We start from the raw sequence: 21,940 nt of genomic DNA on the forward strand, positions 1-21,940 counted from the left end.
TCTGGCTTTTATCGTTGGTCCAGCATCTGCGTCATCTCAACCCCATCTGGTCTGAAACAGCTGCGCACAAACTGGCCTGCTCACTTACTGGTTTCTTTAGGACCAGAGCACATGAGATTGGAAACAGATGTGTCTGGACTATTTGGGTTTTATTTGTTTGTTTGTTTGTTTGTTTTTTACCAGCAGTTGTGCTCTAGATCAGGGGTTTTCAACCTTTTTAGGCATGCGCCCCCCTTCGTGTGCCGAGCACGACTTGCGCCCCCCCTCACCCCCTGGATAAGGCACGGCTCGAGCACGGATGCCAAGCACGGCTTTCGCCACGCGCCCCTCCCCTTAGTGGACCACGGCTCAATCGCGGATGCCTGCCGCGTCCTCCGCCAGTCTCGTGTGCCACCGGTTCATAATAATAATCTCGTAGTGCCACACCTTCCTCCGGACAGCCGCTCGCGCCCCCTCGGGCAAGTACTTTGGGGGGGCGCGCCCCACAGGTTGAAGACCCCTGCTCTAGATCACAACAAAGGGGGCTGGGCAGACCACTAGGGGGCATCGGTGAGCCCAGAGAGTGGTCCTGTTGCATTTTATTAAGAAGAGAAATCAAATCAAAGACAATCAGTAAGCTGTTGGCATATGGGAGATCTCAGATGTCGTATCAATTCATATACAACTACCTATATTCTACTTTGGGTCTTTAGGAATGTACAAATATTTTATTTCCCCACCTTAAAAGTGTAAAGGTCAACAGATAGGGACTACGAATGTGTCTTATTCAAATGCTGATGCAGATCCCAGGAGAGGAAGCTTTCGCCACCAGTTCACCAGAATAAACCCAGTACATCAACCAAAATCAGAAAATATCAAGTTTAGGCTGATAATCGCTGCTCCGTATGACAAAGTAAATGAAGTAAAGTGAAGTAAATGCTTAACCTGATTCATCATTCTTTGTATCGCAAGCTAGCTTAAAAAGCAGTTTAGCAAAATGCTTAACCAGCACAAGTTCTGGCAACCGTACTTTGTGTTTGGAGTGGCCGCAGTATAGAAAAGAAAACATCTAAAGTTAGGTAGCTAACAAGCCTGCATTTTAGTATTTTATTAATAATGATATTAATAATCTAGAAGTTTTCAGTGTTAGAATTTATCTAGATAACTTTGCTGTATATACAGTATATATACCACTTGAGCAGGTCTGTATTGCCCCCTCTGTATTGCCCCCTCTCGGTCTGTATATACTGTATATATTAAGATTATGTGATGGAACTGTAGTCCTGAAGCAGTACATTTAACAAACCCTATAGAATCACAAATGTGTATTACTTTCTGCCTTGTTACACAGTAACTATATATTTATATATCTATCCAAATCTCCCCAGCTATCACTGACCCATGTGAAGCTGGTCATAAGCAATGGGCACTAATACTAGCAACATGTTAATCCTCAATGTCATCCAACAAACCACTTACATACTTATTATTGCATCCTGGTCTGTTTGTTATTACTGTTTGTTTATTACTGCAGCTTTTCCTGGTGTAAACAGTCAAGCAGGATATATATCTATATATATCTATATATATCTGTATATATATATATATATATATATATATATATATATATATATATATATATATATATATATATGACAGTTCTTCAGAAAGTTTCCACACTTTTCTACACAGTCACCTTCCGATGCATTTTCCCAGCGTTGTACCAACTTTTTAATGCCATCAGTTGAGCGTGTAGCCACTGATGCAGCGCTGCTTTCACATCATCACATGAAAAGGAAATCATGAAATCGGATGGCGCTAAATCCGGACTATAAGCTCTCTCAGTCTCTTAGACACGAGACTACTCCTCCCACCCTCACCGTTTATAACCAAAATATAAAAGTGTGAAAACTTTTTGAAGATCCCTTGGCTATAAACTATATATACTGTATGTATATACTGATCAGCCATAACATTAAAACCACCTCCTTGTTTCTACACTCACTATTCAGAAGCACTGTGTAGTTCTACAATTACTGACTGTAGTCTATTTCTCTACATACTTTTTTAACCTGCTTTCACCCTGTTCTTCAATGGCCAGGACCACCACAGAGCAGATATTATTTAGGTGGTGGATCATTCTCAGCACTGCAGTGACACTGACATGGTGGTGGTGTGTTAGTGTGTGTTGTGCTGATATGAGTGGATCAGACACAGCAGCGCTGCTGGAGTTTTTAAATACCATGTCCACTCACTGTCCACCTTGTAGATGTAAAGTCAGAGATGATCGCTCATCTATTGCTGCTGTTTGAGTTGGTCATCTTGTAGACCTTCATCAGTGGTCACAGGACGCTGCCCACAGGATATTTGGCTGGATATTTTTGGTTGGTGGACTATTCTCAGTCCAGCAGTGACAGTGAGGTGTTTAAAAACTCCATCAGCGCTGCTGTGTCTGATCCACTCATACCAGCACAACGCACACTAACACACCACCACCATATCAGTGTCACTGCAGTGCTGAGAATGATCCACCACCCAAATAATACCTGCTCTGTAGTGGTCCCAGGAAAGTCCTGACAATTAAAGAACAGCATGAAAGGGGGCCAACAAAGCATGCAGAGAAACAGATGGACTACAGTCAGTAATTGTAGAACTACAAAGTGCTTCTATGTGGTAAGTGGAGCTGATAAAATGGACAGTGAGTGGAGAAACAAGAAGGTGGTTTTAATGTTATGGCTGATTGGTGTATATATATATACTGTATATATATACAGTATATATATATATATATATATATATATATATATATATATATATAAATTGTTTGCAACACCCCAGTCATCTAAAAAGTGTTATTAGAGTTATTAACATTCATTCCTTGTGTTTTTACCACCACTTTATACTGGTCAAGTTTGCGGATCAAAATGTGATCACTTTGCATTTTTGCCCCCTTTGCATCACCAAGGTTCACGTCGCCCTCTGAAAAATGTAAACCAATGACAAACGTCTGTCTCCAGATCCATTTACATTTAAACTTCAGTGTTTACGTAGACTTATAAGCATAGTCTGTCATAACAATCATGGAATTGCAATTAGTTATTTAATTAAATCTTGTATTTGACACCAGAGAGGTTGCCTGATGTTTCATAATTCATCATTTGTGTCCGTCCTGCTTCCTCCTACATTTCCTAATCCCTTCATTTATGACCCGTTTATTCCTTGATCCCTGCCATGCTACGCACCACCCACACTGTCCACATCGTCTGCTGTATTACTAACGAGCTTTTGCTGTGTATACTTGCTTAAACTTTTCCTTTAACATTAATTTTGAATCTCTAGTAACCTTTTAAGCTCAAGTTTCTGTACGTATTTGACATATTTTCTGTCTCTCTTTTCTCTCTCTCCCCCCTTCCCCAATTTCTTTCCCTTCTCCACCCTTCCCTCTGTCTCCTGTCTCCATGTGTGAACTTGGACACCTCTGGACCATCACATTTCCATGCGCACGATCGTGTTTTCTCTGTCTTCTTTTTGGGACATTGTTTCTGTGTTTATTTTATTTTTGTTTGTTTTTGTGGTGGTGGTGGTGGTGTGCTGTCACTGTCGGTGTACTCACTATGTTTTCGGCTACCTCAGTTTCCATTGGCTGCTCCTGTATCACGTACGCTCTGGTCACTCTCATGCTTCCCGTGCTGACTGTGCTCTTGATCTCATAAACCGGAGCTCGCCTGACGAGAGGAGCGATTGCCCCCTAGGCTCCGGTCAACTCTCCGACCAGTTTTTCAATCCTCTGATCCTCCTGCAAGCTTAACAAACTACTACGAAAACAAAAGAATAAATCGGTTCCATGTTATCGAGGTTGTGCTCAATACTTGTATTATTCTCAATTCTTCTCTTTTTTTGGGTTCTGAATGTTCTTCTTTTTTCTGTCTTTTTTTTGTTCTCATGAATTTCTGTCAAATTAATTAAGCACCATTTGTCTGGATTTAATTATTATTATTTTCTTTCCAACTTTAAACCATGGACTTTCTGAAGCACTGTAGAACATCATGTGCCTACTAAGAATGTTTTTGGCTACAGGTTCCTTCTCGTCTTGGCACTGTTTTGACTGTTTGATTACTGAGAGCAAAATGCACCGAGTCCTGCTTAGATCACAAGATCTTATATTCAGTTTTTATTCCTGGAGGTTCGGGTTGGTAAAGCAAAGCTCGTAATGGTAGAACAGATTTCTGAACAGACTTTCTGGCTTGTGTGTTATTTTTTATTTCTTTTGTGACAAATGTATATAATTTTAGACGACTGAAAAATCAAGGTATGCTTTTAATCCGTTTCTTGTTTTGCTTTTTACTTGAACCTATTCAAAACCTACTACTACCACGGTCTGAAGTGGGATGTGATTCAACACTAGTTTTGTAACTGCATACGTGTGTGTGTTCTTACTGTAGGATATAAGAAAAAATACCAGAAAAAAAGATGAATGCATTTTTGTGGAGAAGAAACCTGAGCTATCGGGTCGATTGAAACAAGAAGCTCTTTTGGGACTGAGCCTGGCTGATGTTTAAAGTATTGCATGGGATTGTAATACCACAGAGTACGTAGAATGTGGTGCTGAATATTCGGTTGAATTTGATCAAATGTGAAAGCTGAGTATGTCGTTCTGTCCTGATTTATGTAGATCATCCATCCAAACAGCTAAATCTTTACATTTTTATTGCCTAATCAAATTTTTTAGGACACACAAGTCCACCCCATGTCCTGAAGCCACTTCTCCACTCTCTCCATAGGCATTTGTGTGAATTTCTGTAACACTTCCAATAAATGAACATTTGTGACTCTTGCTCCACTGTTCCTTGTTGGCCGACTGTCAATCATTCCCCTGAGGTTACTGAGTTTATTAAATAAAAAGCTTTTTTTTTTGCCAGACCTGTGCAGACTGTTCCAGCGAGGACGTCAATTAACTTCTGTCAAAGTGTCTTGCAACGTAACAGCGGGTGTTTAAAACAGTTCTGAGAGTAGCGCTGAGAGTGCTTCCCGTTTTGTAAATGGATTCTCGTAATAATAAAAATATGCACCCGTGCTCCTAGAATTACATGCCAATCACATGTTTTTCATCATTAAATGCCACTTTCTTATATTAATCCTGTATTATATGTACAAATCTTAAAAAATTGGGACATTTTATGAAATGAAAAAAAAAAGAAATCTTTACTTTGTACTTTTGTCAGTTAAATAAAGATTCAAGAAAATTTATAGCATTTTACAAAATGTCCTAACTCTTCCGGAAACAGTTGGGGTTAAAGGGTTACATTTATTTGTAAGCAACATGAAGGTAATGGCTTGACGTGATTTCTATACTTATTCTAAGACAAAATTATTAAGACTAAACACACTGCCACTCAGGTGGCACAGCGGTAAAATACGCTAGCACACCAGAGCTGGAATTTCGAATACATTGTATTGAATTTCAGCTCTGCCATCCGGCTGGGCTGGGCGGCTATATAACCAACGTTTGGCTGTTGTTCATCCAGGTAAGGGAGCCGGAGAGGGACCTCATAACTGATGCAATTACGATCTCTGCTGGCTGATTAATGGCGTCTGCACAGAGTTGAGGAATAATGCGTTGATCAGAATGTGGCTCTCCGTGCACAAGGCTGATCCGCATATGAACTCAACTCGTGCGGGTGAAACGATGCAGCCGGTACTGCACACGTGTCAGAGGGGGCGTGTGTCAGTTCGCTCTCCTCAATCAGAGGCAGGGGTCAGCACCAGTAAAGAGGAAGCATTACGCAATTGGGTAAAAATTGGACGCACTAAAAATGGGGAGAAAAAGGGAGAAAATGCATTTAAAAAAAAGGCTAAACACAGTTCTATTTGAAAAAATGAAAAACAAAAAAACTTTTATGAATTTGATAAGTGGATTGTGGTTTACTGAAATAAAACAATAGATGGTTTAATAGTCTAGCACAACTCTGGTTCGATATTTGACCTCTCTGTTAAGTTCTCTGTTATGTTTCTGTACCCTTTTTGACTTTTTAGTGGAGTTTAAGAATGATCAATAAAGTCAAAACTTCAAGAATGCCACTGCAAAACTTATATTTCACACCGCTTTAGCCATTCCAAAATAAATTTTGGCTTTTGGGTCCCTTTACAGCAGGATGTAAACTTTTGACTTCAGCTCTGTATGTCACCTCGTACCCAAAAGAACGGCCTGGTCTCCACTTTTCTATTTGTGTTGAAATCCTATTTGTCATATCTGCAGTCTATCAAGCGTGACAGGTGAAAGGCCTTTAGGACATTTCGGACGTGTTGCTGACTCAGCATCGTGGGTAATGCTGATGGAGACCTAAGAGCCGCTGTTTCTCCTCAGATGTGTGCTGTGATTTATTGCTGTGCTTAAAATTCAGTCCAAAGTCGAAAAAAAAAAACTAAAACAAATGTAGACCACGGCAAGCCCTGAACCCGCTCAAGCTGGGCAGTAGATTAAAGCTGCCAGTCATGCGTCCTGCTCTCTGTGGCCAGCTGTGCCCTCAAAAACAGCTGGAATTAGAGGCAGAGAAAAACACTGGCAAGCAACGGCAGCGAGAGGAGAGAGAGCGTTAACGTAGTACCAGTAGCCTGAGTAAATGGTCACTTCTTATCATCATGTCACTGGTAAAAATGTGGTAATACCAGCATTAAATTAAAGAAGTGTTTCAGTTCAGGATCAGCAGGTTCACACAGAATATTAGGCTAAACATTGATAACATAAATAGATACTGAATAGTGTTCCTCACACGGGGCACCAGTTTGTAATACGGCTTGTTATTCACCCAGATTTATAGCACGGCACGTATACAGACGACGCTAGAGACCACTTAAGACTGATTTTAGTGCAACGTGTTCCGAGAGGCAACTCATCATCCCTCCTAATTAATACTTTAGTTATAATGTTGTGCATTAAAATTAGCAGCAATATAATCAATTTCCTTCCCGTTTACATAAATAGTTTTAGCTCTCCTGGTGCAATTAAATGTGTTTACGGTGTTCATAAGACTTTAAATGAAGGGCGTGTCTTATTAGAAGTGACGTAAGTATTTTAGACCAGGCCCTAACAGAACATTAGCGCAACTGCACAGCTAGTACATCATTAATAGTTTTTTTCTGGCAAAGACTGTGCTTCCACCAAGCTAAACATGCCAATAAGTAGAATACAGAGGCTTGTAGGACAAGAGAACATGCTGAACTGTTTTCATCATCTTTTGCTAGTTCTTCGGCATGTGTATTTAAGCTCAGTGATTCTATCGAATGCATCTTGTTCTGGCCAGTTTCTTAATCTTAAAGTGCTAATACCCTGGTAAAAGTTCCCGGCTGCCTGAAACAAAAGCATGTGTTGGAATAAAGATAACAGGACTTCCCCGAGGATGATCTGGAAAATAGAAGACGGCTGGCAGTTGATATCAATTCTGCAGGGAATAAAATAGTGTCTTTATGCTTGTGCCTGTTAAGTGTGGAACTCTGGGTGCTTTAAAACAGAGACTCTGTGTGTGTCCTTGAAGGGAATGTCAGAAAGAAATTGATACATCTATACAGTGTGTGATGTGTGTATATATCAATAGTTCTATAGTTAGATAGATAGGTAGATACACACCACACACACACTGGGCTTTCTAAAACGCAGACCCAGATTAGATTAGGTAGGTAGGTAGGTAGATAGATAGATAGATAGATAGATAGATAGATAGATAGATAGATAGATAGATAGATAGATAGATAGAGTGCCTTGCAAAAGTATTCAGCCCCCTTGAACTTTTCAACCTTTTGCCACATTTCAGGCTTCAAACATAACGATATGAAATTGTAATTTTTTGTGAAGAATCAACAACAAGTGGGACACAATCGTGAAGTAGAACGAAATTTATTGGATATTTTAAACTTTTTTTAGAAATAAAAAACTAAAAAGTGGGGCGTGCAATATTATTCAGCCCCTTTACTTTCAGTGCAGCAAACTCACTCCAGAAGTTCAGTGAGGATCTCTGAATGATCCAATGTTGACCTAAATGACTGATGGTGATAAATAGAATCCACCTGTGTGTAATCAAGTCTCCGTATAAATGCACCTGCTCTGTGACAGTCTCAGAGTTCTGTTTAAAGCGCAGAGAGCATCATGAAGACCAAGGAACACACCAGGCAGGTCCGAGATACTGTTGTGGAGAAGTTTAAAGCCGGATTTGGATACAAAAAGATTTCCCAAGCTTTAAACATCTCAAGGAGCACTGTGCAAGCGATCATATTGAAATGGAAGGAGTATCAGACCACTGCAAATCTACCAAGACCCGGCCGTCCCTCTAAACTTTCAGCTCAAACAAGGAGAAGACTGATCAGAGATGCAGCCAAGAGGCCCATGATCACTCTGAATGAACTGCAGAGATCTACAGCTGAGGTGGGAGACTCTGTCCATAGGACACAATCAGTCGTACACTGCACAAATCTGGTCTTTATGGAAGAGTGGCAAGAAGAAAGCCATTTCTCAAAGATATCTATAAATAAGTCACCTGGGAGACACACCAAACATGTGGAAGAAGGTGCTCTGGTCAGATGAAACCAAAATCGAACTTTTTGGCCACAATGCAAAACGTTATGAGCAACACAGCTCATCACCCTGAACACACCATCCCCACTGTCAAACATGGTGGTGGCAGCATCATGGTTTGGGCCTGCTTTTCTTCAGCAGGGACAGGGAAGATGGTTAAAATTGATGGGAAGATGGATGGAGCCAAATACAGGACCATTCTGGAAGAAAACCTGTTGCAGTCTGCAAAAGACCTGAGACTGGGACGGTGATTTATCTTCCAACAAGACAATGATCCAAAACATAAAGCAAAATCTACAATGGAATGGTTCACAAATAAACGTATCCAGGTGTTAGAATGGCCAAGTCAAAGTCCAGACCTGAATCCCATCGAGAATCTGTGGAAAGAGCTGAAAACTGCTGTTCACAAACGCTCTCCATCCAACCTCACTGAGCTCGAGCTGTTTTGCAAGGAAGAATGGGCAAAAATTTCTGTCTCTCGATGTGCAAAACTGATAGAGACATACCCCAAGCGACTTGCAGCTGTAATCGCAGCAAAAGGTGGCGCTACAAAGTATTAACGCAAGGGGGCTGAATAATATTGCACGCCCCACTTTTCAGTTTTTTATTTCTAAAAAAAGTTTAAAATATCCAATACATTTCGTTCCACTTCACGATTGTGTCCCACTTGTTGTTGATTCTTCACAAAAAATTACAATTTCATATCGTTATGTTTGAAGCCTGAAATGTGGCAAAAGGTTGAAAAGTTCAAGGGGGCTGAATACTTTTGCAAGGCACTGTAGATAGATAGATAGATAGATAGACAAGCACTGATTGTGCAAGTTCTCCTACTTAGAAAGATGAGAGGTCTGTAATTTTCATCGTAGGTACACCTCAACTATAAAATGAGAAAAAAAAATCCAGGAAATCACATTGTAGGATTTTTAAAGAATTTATTTGAAAATAAGTATTTGGTCACCCACAAACAAGCAAGATTTCTGGCTCTCACAGACCTGTAACTTCTTCTTTAAGAAGCTCTTCTGTCCTCCACTCATTACCTGTATTAATGGCACCTGATTGACCTCGTTATCTGTATAAAAGACACCTGTCCAGAGCCTCAAACAGTTAGACTCCAAACTCAACCATGGCCAAGACCAAAGAGCTGTCGAAGGACACCAGGAAGAAAATTGTAGACCTGCACCAGGCTGGGAAGAGTGAATCTACAATAGGCAAGCAGGTTGGTGTGAATAGATCAACTGTGGGAGCAATTGTAAGAAAATGGAAGACATACAAGACCATTGATAATCTCCCTCGATCTGGGGCCCCATGCAAGATCTCATCCTCTGGGGTCAAAATGATCATAAGAACAGTGAGCAAAAATCCCAGAACTACACGGAGGGACCTGATGAATGAATGAGAGCTGGGACCAAAGTAACAAAGGCTACCATCAGTAACACTACGCCGAGAGGGACTGAAATCCTGCAGTGCCAGGCGTGTCCCCCTGCTTAAGCCAGTACATGTCCAGGCCTGTCTGAAGTTTGCCAGAGAGCATATGGATGATCCAGAAGAGGATTGGGAGAATATCATGTGGTCAGATGAAACCAAAATGGAACTTTTTGGTAAAAACTCAACTCGTCGTGTTTGGAGGAAGAAGAATGCTGAGTTGCATCCCAAGAACACCATACCTCCTGTGAAGCATGGGGGTGGAAACATCATGCTTTGGGGCTGTTTTTTTGCAAAGGGGACAGGACGACTGATCCTTGTTAAGGGAAGAATGAACGGGGCCATGTATCGTGAGATTTTAAGCCAAAACCTCCTTCCATCAGTGAGAGCATTGAAGATGGAACGTGGCTTGGTCTTCCAGCATGACAATGATCCCAAACATACCGCTCGGGCAACGAAGGAGTGGCTCCGTAAAAAGCATTTCAAGTTCCTGGAGTGGCCTAGCCAGTCTCCAGACCTGAACCCCATAGAAAATTTGTGGAGGGAGTTGAAAGTCCGTGTTGCCCAGTGACAGCCCCAAAACATCACTGCTCTAGAGGAGATCTGCATGGAGGAATGGGCCAAAATACCAGCTACAGTGTGTGCAAACCTGGTGAAGACTTACAGGAAACGTTTGACCTCTGTCATTGCCAATAAAGGTTGCAAACAATGTTACAAAGTATTGAGTTGAACTTTTGTTATTGACCAAATACTTATTTTCCACCATAATTTACAAATAAATTCTTTAAAAATCCTACAATGTGATTTTTTTGGAAAAAAAAAAATCTTTGTCTCTCATAGTTGAAGTGTACCAATGATGAAAATTACAGACCTCTCTCATCTTTCTAAGTAGGAGAACTTGCACAATCAGTGGCTGACTAAATACTTTTTGGCCCCACTGTAGATAGATATATGAACAGATAGATAGACACTTACAGCTAGATAGACAGATAGATACATAGACAGACAGACAGACAGGCAGGCAGACAGATGAATAGACACTTAAACAGATAGATAGATAGATAGATAGATAGATAGATAGATAGATAGATAGATAGATAGATAGACAGACAGACAGGCAGACAAACAGACAGACAGACAGATAAATAGACACTTAAACAGATAGATAGATAGATAGATAGATAGATAGATAGATAGATAGATAGATAGATAGATAGATAGATAGATAGACAGACAGGCAGGCAGACAAACAGACAGATAAATAGACACGTAGATAGATAGATAGATAGATAGATAGATAGATAGATAGATAGATAGATAGATAGATAGATAGATAGATAGATAGATAGATAGGCAGGCAGACAAACAGACAGATAAATAGACACGTAGATAGATAGATAGATAGATAGATAGATAGATAGATAGATAGATAGATAGATAGATAGATAGATAGATATACACATATGTATGTACATATGAAAATTAATATTATGCAAATTAATATTATGAAAAAAGCTACACAGCAATAGGAAACACTTTAAAACATCCCTGATAACCACATGGGGAATCATTAACAACCTAAACATCACCCACCGAAGATCGCACCACCTAAGATTTAATAATGGAAGGAAGGTAAGATTAGTGCCAGCAATCACTTATAAAAACGTTGCAGGACAAACTGAAAACCTCTGGAACAACAATTACACATAAAAACAAGTAGCGATGAATTGCAGCATCTTCTCAGGACTCAAATCCAACTATATATTCATGGAGAATTTTAAAATTGTGATTTGATCGAAGGGATTCTTGTAAGCTTGGGATTTTTGGTAAGACAGTTTGCTGAGCAATGGGTCAAAACAGAAGAACAGTGCTGTATAAACAACTCAACAACAAAAATACCAAAACCTGAAGTGGTTGAATACTTGTTTCCTTTTACTGTGTGTCTGTGTGTTTTTCTAATGTCGCCCTGTCACCCTGTCGTACAGTAGAGTGTGTTTTACAAATTGTTCTTTGTAAATAGTAGGTTGCAGGCGGTGATTTTCTGTGTACCTGATCAAACTGCCATAATTGCCAGTTGAAGAACATGCTTTTATCATCCAGACTCACACCTTGCAGTTGTTATTCTCTTTAAATAGCATCTGTGTAAAGCTGTGAATGAATGCTCCCCGTTTGCACAGACGGTTATTATCTATAATGGTTGCAGATGTATTAATATTATTATTATACCAGTCTGATCTGTTTGATCTAATAAATATTTCTGGTTGGCAGTAGGTTTCCTTTAAGTGCTGCGTGGGTTTATTCTCAATATTCTTTAGCTCAAGGGCTAAAAGGCAATGACAGAAAATTAAACCAACATTAGCAGCTTATAATAAAATCATAAACTTCTGGACTGATGCCTCGTTTTGTTTGTACCACCCACACATCCACATTAAGTGTTATGTAGCTTTAGCAAAAGCATATGTATTTATAATATACTATAAGATGCTATTTTATACTATATATTATTATTACTATGTATTCATGTATGCTTTTCTGGTAAGTACACTGCTGTGTTTTGCCATCTAATAACATCTATATGTTTTAGCCACTACACTGCTACCAAATGTGATATATGTATGTCTCTCTCTCTCTCTCTCTCTCTCTCTCTCTCTCTCTCTCTCTCTCTCTCTCTTTCTCTCTATTTATATATGTTTACATCTGTGATTGTGAAAGCTCGATGTGTAATGAGACGTGAAATGTAATTGTGTTATTCTGAATGATCATGCTTGATTTGTTTTTATATGTGGAATGTGAAATAACAACATACAACATAGTTTATGAAACCGGTCCTGTTCTGTACATAAACTGTGCATATCTAAACAAAGCTTTAGTTTAACATGTTATTTTTTGCATGTTATAGATGATTTTCCTCACACGGGGCACCAAAATGTATTTGTAGATATATTAAATATATTTACTGAACTGTTGCAGGTTTTGTAGGTGCACCTTTGTTCTATCCACTCTTACTGGTCAGTATCTACAGTTTAGGTGCATTATATACATATATTTCTATAATCTGGTTGTATGCTGCTTTTTCACAAAGGGCCGCTGTAACTGCAGGTATTTATACCAACCAGGCAGAAGCTTGATCTGATCCAACTGATCAGAAGTTTGAACCCCCATACATTGATTAAAAAAAGAATGAAATTAGGCATCAATGTGGTGCAGCGTGATGTTCTGCAAGCACACCAGCGCTAAAGTTCTGACTGGGCCCCTAGCAGGCACAATTAGTGGTGCCTACAGCAGATAAAATTAACCAAAAGTCTGCTGGATGGAAAAAGACCGGACTTAAAAGTGGACCCTGGTTAGTAGCCTGAGGCGCCTGAACAGAAGTGGAGGAAATCGGAAATCGGTGCATGACTCTCCATGTGCATGACTGGCCTCACGCTCAAATCCACCCAAGTATGGACGAATAAAAAAAGAAACGTGTGTCAGGCATATATACCCTCCTCGGACATGATCACAGTCCCCAGCAGCTGAAGACTAATCAGCTACGCTAAAATAGGTAGGAAAAGGGAACAAATACATGAAGAAAATAGTAAAAAAAAATGGAATTGAAAGTAGCTATTGATTAAATGGTATAAAAAACTGCAGCCACATGTTGCAGCCAAGCTTTTTGTGGGTAAGACTGAATATCACTAGGTATTATTTTAACCATTTTAATTTTTAATGAAAAGGGAACACCAAGACTGACGCTGGTAAGATTGTTTATATAGTGAGATATTCTGAACATAAAAAGACATAGCAAAAGATGGTTAGCAAACCGAGGCAAATCCAAGACTTGGCTTATTTAGTGGAATTGTTCATAGGATCACTGAGGGCTATAAGTGGTTTATTTTAATGAAACACCATACTGACCATCTTTCTCCGTCTTCTCTCTTAAGACTTAGTGGCCAGTGATTCAGGGCTGGGGACAGGTGCCATCGTGGGCATACTCCTTGTGGTCTTCATCCTTCTGCTCATTTGTGTGGACGTAACCTGCTACTGCCTCAACAAGTGCGGTCTGCTGATGTGCATTGCTGTAAATTTTTGCGGAAAAGCCGGACCTGCCACCAAAGCCAAGGACATCGAAGAGGGCAAGGCAGCTTTCTCGTGAGTGCTTTTTCCTCTCTGCTTGTTCCTTTCCTATCGCTTTACGTCCACCTATTTTGCACCGTCGGTGCTGCCCATCAGAGCTCCACTTTCATTATTATCTCCATCAGCTCTCCAGGAAGGCCGGTAACAGGTCTGAGTTAAGCCTGTCTGAAACTATGAATAAGAATGACGGAAATGTGCCGGGTTGCTTGCAGCTGAGTTAATAGAAGGGCACTGTGATAGAGGTTGGAATAAAAATTGTAAGGGAAGTGGCCTTTAGATATGTCATCACATTATTGTTAATTTACCAGCTAAATTGCACATTAAGGTGAATTCTTTTGAGTTCAGTATTGGTATAATCATTATACAGTTACAGAGTTATAAAGGAAAGTCTTGCCTACGGTGTGTTTATTTTTTGGAGCCAAATGTATGTGGAGACTTTAATGATAATAACATGTTTCAGCCACATCTATTGAAAGAATAGAGTAGTTTTTCTGTCCGTAGTGAGGAGATTTGTGTTTGGTTTATAAAAGTAAAACTTACTAAAAATAATAAGAGTTCATCATTCTTCAGTTGAGTCTGTGGTTCAATAAAGTCTAATAGTGAGTTTCTGGACTTTGTAAGTGCAGTTTTTTAGCATTTTATACATTATTTCCCTCACACGGGGCACCAATATGTATTTGTATAGATATATTAATGATATATACTGAACTGATATGTACTAAGTTGCAAGTTTTGTAGGTGTTCCTTTGTTTTATTTACATTTATTGGTCAGTATCTACAGTTTAGCTACATTATGTAGATATATTTCCATAATCTGGTCGTATTGAGCTTTTCCAAAAAGGGTCATTATACACTGACATTTCTTATTAACAACGCATTTTTTGTCTGCAAAACTTCCGCTTCCTGGATGTTTTTTTTTTGTGTTAATTTTGCACCATTTTGTGTGTAGAAAGCTGACATATTCAGACAGTGTTACCAAGCCACATGTTTGTGTTTTTTCCAGTGGTACTACTGATGTATAAAATGTTTTGACTTGAACTGTACATCTGTGTTTGTCCACAGGAAGGACGAGTCGAAAGAGCCCATAGTCGAGGTGAGAACAGAGGAGGAGTGCACGTCCAACCATGAGGGAGGAGCACCAACTGAACCCAATGAGACCACGCCGCTCACCGACCCTGAGTGAGTCTTTCTTGTGCACCTAGTCACTGACCTATCACGTATGCTGGACAGAATGAAAGCACTCAGCCCCTCTTACCAGTGGTCCGGGTCATGCCACGCTCTCGGCATGCATTAAGGCTTATTGTGAGAGATCTGGCTTTATGAGAATAGGAAGCTAATGACATCACAGGCAGAACAGCGAGTGTGGGGAGAGATTTGTATAGAGGCTAATACATTACCTGTTGGAGAACTATTTGTATAAAGTGGTCAGGAAATAGAAAAATGTTATTCTGCACAGAATATCACGTTGCTTTTACCATGATTACTCTGCCAGGAAAGAAGCACGCAAATCTGGCTCTATGTGTTTGCTTTTCCGTTCATGTAGGCTGCATGAGAGATGCAGAATGGTGAGATTTGATGATGCTAAGACTGTGCATGTTTATTTAGATGAATATTTGACAAGGCGCTAGCAGGGATGCTGTAAACAGGGGGAGGTGAAAATGCTGCAGAGGAACCTGAGTAGATGGAGAGCACAAGAGGATCTAGAGGGACATAAATTGTCCAGAGGAATGAAACATGAGGCAATACACAGTTGGCTGGTGTAGTTAATGCTGTACCAGCTCCAATTTTCTTAATACTAGTCAAGCTGAACCCATTTTTCTAACAGAGGAACACGAGTAGATACAGAGCTCAGGAGGATCTAGGGGGACAGAAATTGTCCAGAAGAATGAAACATGAGGCAAGGCTTGAACCCAGGTATGCAAGATCCTGGTAAAATCCTGGGGATCTAAGGGAACTGTCCAGAAATTGTCCAGAAAAAAGAAAGTCGTCCAGTCAAAGAACTTCTTGTGTTAAGCTGTCAGGGGGGCCAAAATTTGTATTGTGCCCCAAGGTCCAGGTAATGCTTGTAGCAGGTTAGAAAAGCTGAACACAATGGGTCCATCACCAGCCAGAATAATTCTGCACAGGCAGCAATACACCCTACACAGGGCGTAAATCAATCGCAGGGCACACTCACACATTAAGCCTTTAACACCTAGTGGAAATCCACCTTCTGCATGTTTTTGGGAGTTGGGAGAACATTGACTCAAGGCAAGGTTTTAACCCAGGTCTGCTAGATCCTGCTAAAATGTACCACCCACATTGCTTGTAAATGAATAAACAGGTAGCTGGTCGAGTTAACACTGTAACAGCTCTATTATTGTAACACTAGTCGAGCTGTATTTCCTAACAGAGGAACCTGAGTCGATACAGAGCTCAAGGGGATCTAGGGGGAACTGTCCAGAAGAGTAAAAATCGTCCAGACAAAGAGCTCTTTGCATTAAACTGTCAGGAGGGCCAAAATTTGTATTGTGCCCCAAGGTCCAGGTAATGCTTTAGCAGGTCAGAATAGCTGAACGCAATGGGTCCATCACCAGCCAGAATAATTCGACACAGGCAGCAATACACCCTAGACAGGGCGTAAATCAATCGCAGGGCACACTCACACATTTAGCCTTTTACACCTAGTGGAAATCCACCTTCTGCATGTTTTTGGGAGTTGGGAGAAACTTCCTGACAGACATTTACTCAAAACAAGGTTTGAACCCAGGTCTGCAAGATCCTGCTAAAATGTACCACCCACATTGCTTGTAAATTAATATACAGGTAGCTGGTGGAGTTAACGCTGTACCAGCTCCAATTTCCTTAAGACTAGTCGAGCCAAATTTCCCAACTGAGGAACCTGAGTAGATATAAAGCACAAGAGGAACTAGGGGAACTGTCCAGGAAATGTCCAGGAGAATAAAAGTCGTCCAGTTAAAGAACTCAATGCGTTTAACTGTCAAGAGGGCCAGAATTTGTATTGCGCCCCAGGGTGCTTGCATAAACGTTTCTTCTTTATTTTAAAATTGATGTTGCACTTACTTACACCTGCTTCCCTCCCACTTTTCTTTTCTTTTACCCCTCTGGCTGTGTCTCTGTTTTCCCCCCTTCATCTTCCCCTGTCCTCTCAGGCATGCTGCAGACACCACCGCCACGGTGGTGGATTTGCTCCCCTCACTAACCACTAACTCAGAGCAAGTCACTGACAGTCCTGCTAGCAAAAGCACTACCCTTAACTCCAGCACCACCCCCGGGCTCGAACCCAATGCCCCTAAAGCCAGCACGACCTCTCCTACCTCCACACCTGCCGACACCCCTCTGGTAGACCTGAGCGATGGGCTTTCCTCCAAGGTTTCTCAGCCCTCAGGAACCCCGAATTCGGTCCCCCCGTCGTCTAATCCCAAAGCCCCTGCAGCCAAAAATACAACAGATGGAGTTCAGAATCCAGCCGTACAGGTAGACGGAAAAACCCTCGCGTCAGACGCTGATCAGGTCAAGAACGCCGTCGACTCCAACTCAACCAGTGCACCGGTCAACCGGGACAAGTATGGCTCTAGTCTCATATTTGTGTTTTTGTCTCTGCCTTCACCGCTTCTCACCCTCCGTGTTTGTGTTTGTCTCTGCACGTCATTCATCAGACTCACCTACGTTCACTCCTGTCCTCCTCCCAAACAAACAGAATTAATGGGATTTCATGAGACTCTGATTGCCGGTCTGGATGCTAAACATTTATAGCTTCTGCTAGAGTGGATGCTTAATTTTGCTAAGAAAAGCATCTCAAAATATAGCGATAATTTAGCTATCATCCATAGCTGTACTAGTGGACTTAGTATAGCTATTTGAAGCTGTTCAAATTTGGCTGCAACTCTTTTAGTTATTTGTTAGCTTAACATGGTTACACAATGTAAAACACAGCACAATGATAGCTAGCTAGCAAGTGTAATTATTGGTTTTAAGTACACAATCTGCATTAACAAGATTAGGAGTAAAATTTGTCACTGTTTTAAATTACATTGTAAAATCGTTAGTCTAATGTTAAGCATTCTGCTAGTAAACTTTAACTACTAATGTTTAATTCTGTTAACTAGCTTCTCCCCGTGTCTGCGAGAGTTTCCTGCGGGAGCTCCGGTTTCCTCCCACAGTTCAAAAACATGCAGTCAGGTTAATTGGAGACACTGAATTGCCCTACTGGGTGTGTGGGTGTGTGTGTGTGTGTGTGTGTGTGTGTGTGTGTGTGTGTGTGTCTGCCCTGTGATGAACTGGCGCCCCGTCCAGGGTGTTACTGTGTGCCTTGTGGCCATTGAAAAGCTGGGATAGGCTCCAGCACACACACCCCTCCCCCCACCCACACGACCCTAATTGGATAAGCGGTTAAGAAAGTACGTGAGTTTGTCAGTCAATAACTGTCAGCACCAGTAGTCATCCTGTGTCTTGTATTTTCTTTCACTGTTTTAGATTAGCATAATGGTTTAGCACCATGATCTAAGCCAGTCAGCTTCATAAAGACACTTTATGTCACTTCCTTGGCCCAGCATACTGCTTATGTTTAATAACATAAAGTAGATGTTATTACATTCTTATCATCTTAGACTGGTTTGGTCCAGATTGGTCCAGATGTTTGGTCCAGGTGATGCTTGTAGCAGGTCAGAAAAGCTGAACGCAATGGGTCCAGCAAACAGCAGCAATACACCCTACACAGGGCATAAATCAATCACACCTAGTGGAAATCCACCTTCTGCATGTGTTTGGGAGTTGGTAGAATCTTCCGGACAGACTGTGACTAAAGGCAAGGTTTGAACCCAGGTCTGCAAGATCCTGGTACAGTGTACCACCCACATTACCCTCTTTGCCATCGTGCCTCCCTGGTCAGACCAGTTAATACCTGTAATTAAATAAACAGCCTGTCTAGTTAACGCCGTACCAGCTCCAATGCCACGGTGGCTAAGTGGGTAGCACTGTCGCCTCACAGCAAGAAGGTCTTGGGTTCAATCCCCAGGCAGTGCGGTCTGGGTCCTTTCTGTGCAGAATTTGCATGTTCTCCCCGTGTCTGTGTGGGTTTCCTCCGGGAGCTCCGGTTTCCTCCCACAGTCAAAAAAATGCAGTCAGGTTAATTGGAGACACTGAATTGCCCTATAGGTGAATGGGTGGGTGTGTGTGTGTCTGTCCTGCGATGGACTGGTGCCCCGTCCAGGGTGTTACTGTGTGCCTTGCGCCCATTGAAAATCTGGGATAGGCTACAGCAAGCCCCTGCAACCATGATTGGATAAGCGGTTAAGACAGTGAGTGAGTGAGTAGTCGAGCTGAATTTTCTAACAGGAAGTGTTTTAGTGTTCATCAGTGCTTTGAGCACTAAACTAAATGCTAGTGGCGGCATCTCATGATCAGATCAGCAATTGACTGACCCAGGGAGGCTTGTCATTTAGTTCAAATTAAAACAAGCATCTTGGGTCTTTATGCAGCTACAGTAACCATTCTTTCTCACCTGTGCTGGGACGTACGGCACATTAAAACAAAGGCACTGTGCGTCGTTTATCCAGGCCCGCAGTGAAAATTGGTCAGCCTGTGGCAGCCGTTCAAAGCAAACGCCATTATGAGAGTGTGAAATTGGTTGGCTTTCTTTCGGGTTTTGTTTCCAGGGACGGGCTAATTGATTCTTCTATTATCTCAGAGAGAGAGAGAGAGAGAGGTGAGCGCAAACAGGAAGGTAGCCATTAATAAATGAAAGCTGCATTGTTAGTTTTTTTCTCTTTGTTTTGTTAGCTTTATTTATGCCCTCGGCTCTGGCTGACGGGCGGCGACGGTGAAGAGTCAATATGCAGTCTTTAATGCATCCTTACAGGAAGTGTGATTGAGACAGTGTTAAATCTTGATGGAGAAAGAGATTTGTCTTAATAAGCGTGATGGGGAGGCCGCGTACGTTCAGGCTCCCCCTGGTGATTTATCTTCGGCGTAGCCGCTGTTGCTAGCCTGGGGCCGGGCGTGCTGCTTTAGCTTGTATAAATACGGGCTTGGCTTCGTTTGTGTGCCGCTGAGGTAACTTGTTGGCTGAATCGTGCAGTAGCGCTCGAGTGGTGGATGAATAACGTTGTGTTTACGTGCACAGAATAATCACAGTGAAGAAGTGTGATTTTGATAATAACCTGATTTCCAAGGTTACATGCACTGTAGTTATTCTATAATGGTGAACATCCTGACCTCTGGCCACTGTCTGTGAGGAGATTGGCATGTTCTCTCTGTAATGATGACACTTGGTAACTTTGTAAAGAATCCAGGCTTGGGACCGGCACTACAATGCACTGGTTTATGCATCCTAGCGGCTCGGTACCTATAGGACAATTCAGTGTCTCCAATTAACCTGACTGGAGCACACGGAGGAAACCCACGCAGACACGGGGAGAACATGCAAACTCCGCACAGAAAGGACCCGGACCGCCCCACCTGGGGATCGAACCCAGGACCTTCTTGCTGTGCGGCGACAGTGCTACCCAATTCAAAACTGTGATTAAACATCCAAAATACTCAACCAAAAGTATGTGGACACCTGAATATAAGCTTGTTGGACAGCCCAATCCAAATCTATGGGTATAAATATGGAGTTGCTATATCAGACCCTGGGTTTCCTAATACTACACTAATACTAAAAATGGTGGAAGGAAATAATTCATTTTAAGTTATTAATTGTATTGCCCTGTGATGGACTGGTGACCTGTCCGGGGTGTTTCCTGCCTCTCACCTAATGAATCCGATCCACCGCGACCCTGATCACTCTGAAACAGTGGTAAAACAGACAACAAATAAATGAATCCGTGAATTCTATAGGTGGCGCAGTGGATAGCACTGTCGCTTCACAGCAAGAAGGGACTGGGTTCGATTCCAGGGTTTTTCTATGCTGAATTTGAATGTTCCCCCTGTGTTTGTGTGGGTTTCCTCCGGGTGATTCAGTTTCCTCCCACAAGTCCAAAGACATGCAGTCAGGTCAGTTGGACCTACTACAAATTACCCTAAGTGTGTGTGTGTGTGTGTTTGCCCTGTGATGGACTGGCACCCTGTCTGGGGTTTTTCATACCTTTCGTCCAGTAAATCCGACCCACCACGACCCTGACCAGGATAAAGTGGTGGTAAAACAGTGAATTAATTAATGAATTAATTTTAAACACTTGCAAGTAATACATGTGGCTAAAACACTCAATAATGAGAACTATGAGGCGTGTTTACATACTTTTGGTCTCTAGTGTACTAATGCAGTGGTTCTCAACCAGGGGCCTCAGTGAGCCTAGAGGGGGGTCCCGATGCATTTACTTAAAAAGAGTAAAAAAAAGAATCATGTGATGCGAATCTCGGCTCTGCTACCGGTTGGCTGGGCGTCCCCTAGCGGGCACAATTGACAAAGCCTGCAGCAGAGAAAATTCAGGCCTCCAGTCTACTGGGTAGGACAGACCAGACTAATAAGTGGACACTGTACGTGGACTGGTTAGCAGCCCGAGGTGCCTGTATAGAAGTGGAGGAGCTTTGGGATCAGTGTGTGTCTCTCCGTGCATGATATCCGGCCTCACGTGCGACTTCACCGAAGCACAGGCGAAAAAGAAGGGGTTGAGGGACTGCGTACGTGTCGGAGGGGGCGTGGAGCAGGCGAATATATCCTCCTCGGATGCAATCGGGATTCCCAGCAGCAGAAGACTAATTGGCTTTTCTAAATCGGGGCAAAAAGAGAGAAAATGCATAAATAAATAGAAAAAATGAGCAGTGCATCTGCTCATGGTGATTGAATTACATATATTTAATAAACTTAATCCTGGACTAAAGTAAAGTAATATAACCTGATAGTTAAAAAAAAAA

At 41.6% G+C, this 21,940-nt stretch overlaps 1 protein-coding gene across 4 annotated transcripts in view; it reads left to right on the forward strand.

Moving 5' to 3' along the window:
- Positions 1 to 21,940, forward strand: part of ncam1a (neural cell adhesion molecule 1a) — a 388,457-nt gene that overhangs the window by 362,311 nt on the left and 4,206 nt on the right. For 2 of the 4 annotated variants that reach the window (XM_063012025.1, XM_063012022.1), the window contains 3 exons: positions 13,891 to 14,098; positions 15,146 to 15,262; positions 17,236 to 17,649. In XM_063012025.1, coding sequence (XP_062868095.1) covers positions 13,891 to 14,098; positions 15,146 to 15,262; positions 17,236 to 17,649 — 739 coding nt within the window. Of the gene's footprint in view, positions 1 to 3,612; positions 3,818 to 13,890; positions 14,099 to 15,145; positions 15,263 to 17,235; positions 17,650 to 21,940 lie in introns of those variants that run through there. The other 2 variants (XM_063012023.1, XM_063012024.1) reach the window with 2 other exon arrangements.

This window comes from Trichomycterus rosablanca, chromosome 16, assembly GCF_030014385.1.
Source record: "Trichomycterus rosablanca isolate fTriRos1 chromosome 16, fTriRos1.hap1, whole genome shotgun sequence".
In the NCBI taxonomy this organism is placed as follows: domain Eukaryota; kingdom Metazoa; phylum Chordata; class Actinopteri; order Siluriformes; family Trichomycteridae; genus Trichomycterus; species Trichomycterus rosablanca.